The sequence below is a fragment of the Crocuta crocuta genome, unplaced genomic scaffold (assembly GCF_008692635.1).
Source record: "Crocuta crocuta isolate KB4526 unplaced genomic scaffold, BGI_CrCroc_1.0 scaffold290, whole genome shotgun sequence".
NCBI lineage: Eukaryota > Metazoa > Chordata > Mammalia > Carnivora > Hyaenidae > Crocuta > Crocuta crocuta.
In genome coordinates, this window is record NW_027527429.1 from 1,861,171 (window position 1) to 1,868,733 (window position 7,563).

Below are 7,563 nucleotides of genomic sequence, written 5' to 3' on the forward strand. Positions count from 1 at the left end.
TTTCCCAGTGTGTGTGTCCCAAACCAGCAATTCCTTTCAACTCTGTCGTCTTCATGATCTTCTTCCTCTTCTTCCTTGAACAGCATATGGTTTAATTTTCTGGTGCTTTTTCTAACTTTTAGAGTCCAGTGCTTAATTTATTTGTTTCGATTCCTTTTCTTAATTACTTAAGTGCGTAAGACTCCGAATTACTTTCCGAGCCGGACTTCAGGCAATTCCCAGAATTCTCGATATGTGGAGTGTTCGTTTTCTTTGTTTTTACACATTTTCGTCATTTTCATGCTGGATTTTTGAATGTCAAAGAGAAAAGTGTTAGAAGTTTCCTCTAGCTGGATTTTGGTTTCCACGTGTTTGGTTAATTTCTCATTCTGTGGCAGTGCGCTCAGGGATTGTAGCTGTACTTTGTGGGGTTTTGTGTGTGTTTGGAAATTCTCTGTGTTCTCCATGTGGCATTGATTTTTGTGAATGTTCCGTGGGGGCTTGAAATGAAAGCATAAATTCTTTCACGATACAGAGTATGAAGCGTATCGTGGCCTGAGTGCTGGTTACGTCCCCCGTCTTCTGCGTCCTGGTGCTGGCTGTCGCCAGTGCCCTACGGACGCAGGAGCGTCTGCGGCCAGCGCGGCTCCTCCGCCTGGCCTTCCCTGGGTTTCTGCGTGTCCTCTGACCTCGGTCTTGAAGGCACCACGCACCTCTGTGACGGCCATTCTCTCCCGGTAAATCGTGTCCTTCAGACTTGAGATGGGCCTCTACCTTATTTTGCATTCGCTTTGGATTTACTCTTCGTGATGCTGATGTTTTGACCTTCGGTTTCTTTCTCTTCGTATTTGCTTGTTGGCCCTTTTTTCCCCCATTCAGGCTGAGTCCCGCTGCCTTCTATGCGTGCAGTGTATCGTTCGGTTTTGTTTTTCACCCAATCGGATCATTTTCAAGGGACTCTGTGACACAGTGAGTATTTGGTTCTGTCTTCCATCTGTTTTATGTTCTGTTTTCTGAATTAAGTGTTTCTGCTCCTTTGGCTTCTGGGACGTGGGCTTTCTCCAGCCTTTTGTCTGGTTTAGGGCTGTCGTGGTGCTGTTCCTCTGGTCATCTGTGAGGCTGCTTCCTCTTTTTAGATCTTATGGGGCTATTTACAAGTTCATATATTTGGAGAAATGGCTATTTCTCCATACGGCAGCTTTGAGCAGAGTTTGTTGATGTCGTGAGAGAGTAGATGATTTGTGAACTGTGCTGTGTCTGGCCCGTCTCCTTCACTTTTTGATTTCGTTAGTGGTAGTGTTATTTTCAGTTCTGGTCATTCTCTTCGTGACATAAATAGTACGTGCATCACTACCATTGACTTACGGACCCTAAAGGGGTAGCGGTTTATGACTGAGAAAGTGTGCGTGTCTCCCACCCATCGCGGTCTGTTTGACTACCGTTTCCTTTACAAACAGAAGCATGGAAGTTCACCTAAAGGGTCCCACAAGCCGGGTCTAGAGACGCAGTCCATTTGATCACCGCCAAAGGGAGAAGAGAGGCCTGTGTTCTTCAGGCTTCTGGAAACTGCAGCCTGTTCTGTGCCCGGGCTGTGCCGTCAGGGCCCCGTAGGGTCACCCAGCCGAGGACGCCCTGGCCTCAGCCGCTGCCTCGCGCCGGCTAAGGTCTGCTGCTGCCCCGAGCCTCCGAGTGTTGGAACAGCCAGGGGGGCTCTGTTTCCACGAGGAGCCTTTCGATGAGCCTCCCCTGCGGATTCCACGCTCGCAGGAGGAAGCGTCAGGAAACGGAAGAGTTTCTGCTCACTTCTGCCTGCCACGCCAGAGACTGGGGCGTTTAGAAGTTCTTGAGAATGTGGGGCGCCCAGAAATAGCCGTCTCCACAGGCAGGCTGTGCACCTGCTGAGAAAGACGGTGGGCGAGGCGGAGGGCAGACTGGAGCCCCGCCCTTCTTGCTGGTGGCGCCGGATCCGGAAGGTGCTGCTTGTCCGCAGGGCAGAGCCGCCCTGGGACTGAGCCCCTCCTGGGACGGCCACCCTGCAGCGTCCGGTGCTGGACCCCCGCGCGCTGCTTCCCGAGCAGGGACTGCAGTGGTACGACCCTCCCGGCCCTGGTCCCTGGTGGGAGCAGGTCCCCCCCAAGGGGGAAGGAGCTCAGGGGCAGAGAGGGAGGGCCATGTCACCCTACAGGACGGAGACCTCCAGACACGGGGTTTTCTAAAGGGCACTGTGTTCACAGACTAACCGCCGAGGGCCGCGCCACGAGCTCTCAGCAAACATGAAAGTAACCAGACGAAGCAGGCCCTCCCTTCCTCCGGAAGGCTCGGTCTTCAGACTGCAGGGCCACGACCGGCTGTTCACGCCGTGTCTGCTCGACTGCGGTGTCCGGCCTGCATCTCACGTGTGCGTGTACATGTGTGTGCCTGAACGCGGATGTGGTATGGAGGTCATTCCCGTGATTACGGGGCGGGGGGCCCTAGCTGGCGTGGCCCCCGCAAAGCACGTGAGCCGTGTGAACTACAGGCGTGCGTGTAGAAGTGTGTCCCCAGTGCTGTATGTTCCACTTTTTAAACAAATTAGGGCCTAATGTGTTAACACGAACGTGGGCGTGTGATACGGATGCGGCACAGCTTGTAGGAGTGGGGTCAAGGGAGTCGAATCAGTCCGTTGGGGAAATTAACTCACGTTCCCAAATCCGGGTCCGCTCTTGCTCGTGCGCGGTGGGCCCTGAGGAGCCTCGCTGGCGCGGCCGCGGTGTGGCTGTCCCCGCGAGCTCCCTGTGCCGGCTCGCCGGGCCGTTGTGTGCGCTCCTGCCGCTGGCGGCCAGGCGGACTTGCAGCGTTTTGTTTTTGTTCCTCGTGCTCGGTGTGGGTGCGGTAGAGATCTGGGTCCCTAGGTTTGCTGTGTGGGGGTGTCTCCCGGGGTCGCTGCCCTTGGTGGTGCTGATCTGGAGAAGACAGATGGGGTTGGGGCGGCTGGTGCTCCATCTTTCTGCCCCGGGAGCCCTCGCCCGCTTCAGATTCCGAGGCCGGCTCGGTGTGATGCTGCCTTAGGCGTCTCCAGGCGAGGCCAGCTATTGCCGCGTGGCTGTGCCCCCCCGCCCCCCACCCCTGCCCCGGGGTCTGTAGCGTCCCGCAGGTAGCCCAGCTTTCCCTGGCGTCCAGCACAGGGTCCCTGCTTTTATGCTCACTGACGACTCCTCGTTGCCAAATCCCAGCATGCCGCGTCCTCGCCCTTCTCTTGCGTGGCCTCCCCCAGTGCTGACTCGTTGGACCAGCCTCTTCTAGAAGTTCTGCGTCTCAGGACTGCACACTCCTGTGCCGGTCCGCGGCCCTGGCCGCCCGCCCTCCAGCCCCCGGGCAGGTTACTCCCCCTCCCCCCGTCCCCTGTCCCCAGGGCTGGCCTTTGAACGGCTTCTCCTCCTGGTTGACTTGTTCCCTCGGTGATGTCAGTGGTCCCGCCTCGCCCATCCGGAACCCGGAACACCATCCTGCCGCCGCCATTCCGAGTCCTTGCTCCAGCCAGGACCTCACCTGGTTCCACATCCCAGAGCCCGTGGCTTGTCCTGAGTGCGTGGCTGGGTGTTTCAGACGCATCTCAGCCTTTACGGTCTGGAACTGGACGGTTGGCTCCCGTACCAACCCAGACTCAGCGGGGCCTCTGTCCTCTGAAGCCCCCAGATCACCCTTGAAATCCCATCTCAGAGGCGCCTGGGGGCTCAACTGGTTAACTGTCCAACTGCAGCTCATGTCATGATCTCACGGCTCGTGGGTTCGAGCCCCGCGTTGGGCTCTGTGCGGACAGCTCAGAGCCCAGAGCCTGTTTCAGAGTCTGTTTCTGTCTCTCTCTGCCCCTCCCCCACTCATGTTCTGTCTCTCTCTCTCAAAAAATAAATAAAAAATGTTAAAAAAAAAAAAAAAGAGAGAGAAACCTTATCTCCTATCCCACATTCAGCCACTAGCAAATGCCTCCAGCTGCCCCTGGAACCATGTGAAGGAGGAGTCACCTGGGTGATGAAGACATCCTAACATGGGGTCCTGGTGAAGCTCGCACATGTTGGTGAATTTACTGGAAAGTCACTGAGTTGTGCATTTCAAAAGGGTGGAACGCGCATTGCCTCAGGACACTTTCTAAGGACACCTAGAGCCCACCTGCTCACCCGCTTCATCACCGTCGACGGCCGCCCGCCCCCCACTGGCCCCGCAGCCCCTGCCTCCTCCCCACCTGTCCCTTGCCTCTGGCCTGGCCACCTTGTCTGNAAGCCAGAGCCAGAATAGAGCCCCCCCCCCAATGACCAACCCTAAATTCAGAATCTGTGAGTGTGTGACCATACGTGGTCAAAGGGACCCTGCAGGTGTGATTACAGATGTTGAGATGACGATGATCTGGGAGTATCTGGTGGGCTCGATGGAATCACAAGGGTCCTTCCAGATGGGAGGGGGAGGGTCAGAGTCAGAGAAGGAGCTGCAAGGACAGCAGCAGAGATCAGACTGATGCGATTAATGGCTTTGAAAATAGAGGGGGACCGGGAGCCAAGGCACGCGTGTGTCTCTGGATGCCAGGGAACCCCAGGAGCTGTTTCTCCCCTAAAGCCTCCGGAAGGGAGGCCGCCTGCCAAGGGCTCCCTAAAACCCACCTCGACTGCTGGCCTCCAGAACCACGGGAGCCGCTAAGTCTGTAGGAACTTGTAACGACCAGCAGCCACAGGAAGCTGCCTGGTGCACGTGATGACCTAGTTAACCCTCCGTGGGGCCGGGCTCAGCTTCCCTATCTGTGCGCCCTGCGCAGACTTCTCTGCTTCTCTGTCCCTCCGTTGCCATGTCTGTTACATGGGGACTAGAAGGTGTCTAGTGGTGACGCTAGTGGTGTCTGCCTGTCCCACTTGCCACATGGTTCACCTAATTATTTCCTTTTCGGCTACTTCCCCTCCGGACTGTGTGCTCCGTGGAGGGTGGGCCTGAGGCTTGTGTGTCCGCTGGGGACCCTGCTTTTGGAGAAGGCTCCGCACCACTGCACCAGCTAGTACGCCCGTGCCATCCTCACCTGGCATGTGAGCCCGTGGGCTGTCCCGGCTCCGGTCTCCAGCGTCAGCACCCAGTATTCCATCTCTGGAGCTGGGGGGATGGCTCTGGCCACTTCCAGAGCCGCAGCAGCATCACCTAGTGTGAATATGTGGCATAGAAAGTAGATGGGTCCCCAGGGCCCGGTAGCCAGCAGGTACACCCGGCAGGCTGGCTTGAGGTGAGCCCCAGGGGAGCCTGGCCCCGGGGGAGCATACCGATCAGTGGCCTCTGCTGGGCAAGGGGGTGGGGGGCACATGCACACCTGCGGCTGCAGGTGACTTGGGTTGGTGGACTGTGTTCTTTTTAATCCCCACCGAGGATGAGCCTGCAGCATGCGTGCCAGGTGGGTCCTCCACCCGTGCAGCTGTGGGCACCCAGGTCCTTGCCCGCCCCGGCGCCAGCCTCGCAGGTCGTTCCCGTGGGGTCTGTGTGCTGATGAGCCCCCCACGCTGTCCTGGGTCCTGGGGCGCCCACAGAGAGCCACAGGGCCACGCAGCCATCTCCGGGGTGCCTGAGGGGCAGCAGACCGCGCGCTGTTCTGGGCCATGCGGAGAGTGCTCGTTTTCAGGTAGCTCTGTTTCCCCCTGGAGGCCTTCCCAAATGGCCAGCATCTAAGGGCACGTCCCTCACATGCGGACATGTGCTCACTGCTCCTGCCCTGTGGCCAGTTGCCGGGCAGGGGCCTCGTCCTTCCCTCGGGGCCCCAGATGCCACGACCCATAGCCTTTTCCTCTGGGGCTGACGCTTTTCCCATAAAGCGCCCCCACATCCCGGCCTCTGGTGTGTTGGCTTTCGCGGCCCCCGGCTTGCCCGGCCCCCGGCTCCGGCCCTCAGCTCAGCCCTTCTCTGGGAGCCCCTGCCTGTGGGGGCAGCAGGGGTGAGGGCTCAGAAGCTGATTGTGGCTCGGCCACCCCGGCATCCGGGCCAGCGTCACTTCTCTGCCGTGCGGGGTCAGACCCCCCGCCCAGCTCCCAGAATCCCATGGCTGCCGTCTCCTTGTGTGATCATCGTCTGATTTTTGGAAAGATTTAGGTCTTTTTACTGTCCCCAGGGTCAGAGAGCAGGGGTCAGCCCCCCAGCCTGTGTCCCTTACCAGCTGTTCCTCGAGTGTCAGGCAGGAGCCCCCCCTCGGCCCGGCCAGCAGGTGTGGGGCGTAAAGACCTTTTCCACTCGTGTTTTCACAGTAGAAGTTAAAGACTAATTGGACTCCTGATAATCCTGCAGAAACTTCAGACACCTCACTTCACATTCCCGCTCACCCATTTCTTCTAAAAAACCCTGTCACTGGACTTCAGAAGGCAAATCTGCAGGAAGCAGGTGACTGTCCTTCCCTTCACAGGCCGCCTGGGGGACCTACAGAAGCCTTGAAGGGCAGTTTTCACGTGGGAAGGAGACGATCTGCAGAACAACCCTGAGTCCATGAAGGGACTTCTGTGGAACAGGAGCCTGAGGAGGGGACTGCCTCGCCTTCACACCGGGGTCTGAACTCGGTGCCCCCTTCCCGCCCCCCGTGAGCTTCTCACGGGTGCACGTCGCCACCTGCTTCTGTTTGGGGGGTTGTTTGTGGGCGTTTCCCAGAAAATGGCAGGAATAGCTCTACAAGTCCAGGGGGACCTGGATTCAGGGGGACTGGGCGCCATTTCTGCAGCCCCCGACCCCAGCCCTGCCTTCAGACCGAGCCCCAAAGCGGGGGTCTCCTGCAGCTGGCTGGCGACCACATCCCTCACGCTGAGGGTGAAGGTGTTGTTGAAGTTACTTTTCTAAAAAGGTAAAACCGAGTGCCGTTGGTTTCCTCATGCACATGTACCCCTGGTCGGGGTTGGGGGGCCCTGGGCCATCCTGGGGGACTGTCGCTCTTAGAAATGGGACTTCCAGGTGCCTGGGGGCCTCAGTCGGTTAAGCACCTGCTTCAGCTCAGGTCATGATCTCGCAGTTCATGAGTTCAAGCCCCGCGTCGGGCTCTGTGCTGACAGCTCGGAGCCTGGAGCTGCTTCAGATTCTGTGTCTCCCTCTCTCTCTGCCCCTCCCCCGCTCACGCTCTGCCTCTCTCTCAACAATAAGTAAATCACTTTTTAAAAAATGTTAGAAATGGGACTTTAAACTCTCTTGGAGAGGCGGCAGAGGAGGGGCATTCCGAGGTTCTTTCTTGCTTTCTGGAAGCTGGATTTCATGCCGCTGAGATTTTGTACCATGAGGCCACAGTTCTGTGTTCGTACTGTGAAAAGTAAGACAGAAGGAACAGTATATTTATTTCCTCCTGTCAAGAACGTTCACTCAAAATGAACTGGAGCAGGTCAGTTTAAAATGGAATCTTCTGAGGAAGTGGTCACGGGCGAGGGCAGCAGGTGATGTCGTCACATGGTGGCGCTTCTGGTTCCCGGCTGTGGAGCCTGAAGATTTCGTCACCTCGCCTGTCAAGAAATCGGTCCTCACAAGCCAGTGTCGGCCCCCTTTTGGGCGGCGCATCGGAACATAAAAGGCCCCGGCGTATGTGGAGGGCGGTTTGCAGGTCCCCTGACGGGGAAC

At 57.7% G+C, this 7,563-nt stretch overlaps 2 protein-coding genes across 3 annotated transcripts in view; one reads left to right on the top strand and one right to left on the bottom strand.

The window, feature by feature from the left end:
- LOC144226118 (uncharacterized) overlaps nucleotides 1–3,301 on the bottom strand; it is an 18,236-nt gene extending 14,935 nt beyond the window's left edge. For both annotated transcript variants that reach the window (XM_077757431.1, XM_077757423.1), the window contains exons 1-2: nucleotides 3,165–3,301; nucleotides 2,660–2,921 (exon numbers count right to left, since the gene is read on the bottom strand). In XM_077757431.1, coding sequence (XP_077613557.1) covers nucleotides 2,660–2,921; nucleotides 3,165–3,194 — 292 coding nt within the window. In that variant the 5' untranslated portion in view covers nucleotides 3,195–3,301. The remainder of the gene's footprint in view (nucleotides 1–2,659; nucleotides 2,922–3,164) is intronic.
- The window catches only part of HDAC4 (histone deacetylase 4), a 278,417-nt gene that overhangs the window by 150,875 nt on the left and 119,979 nt on the right, over nucleotides 1–7,563 (top strand).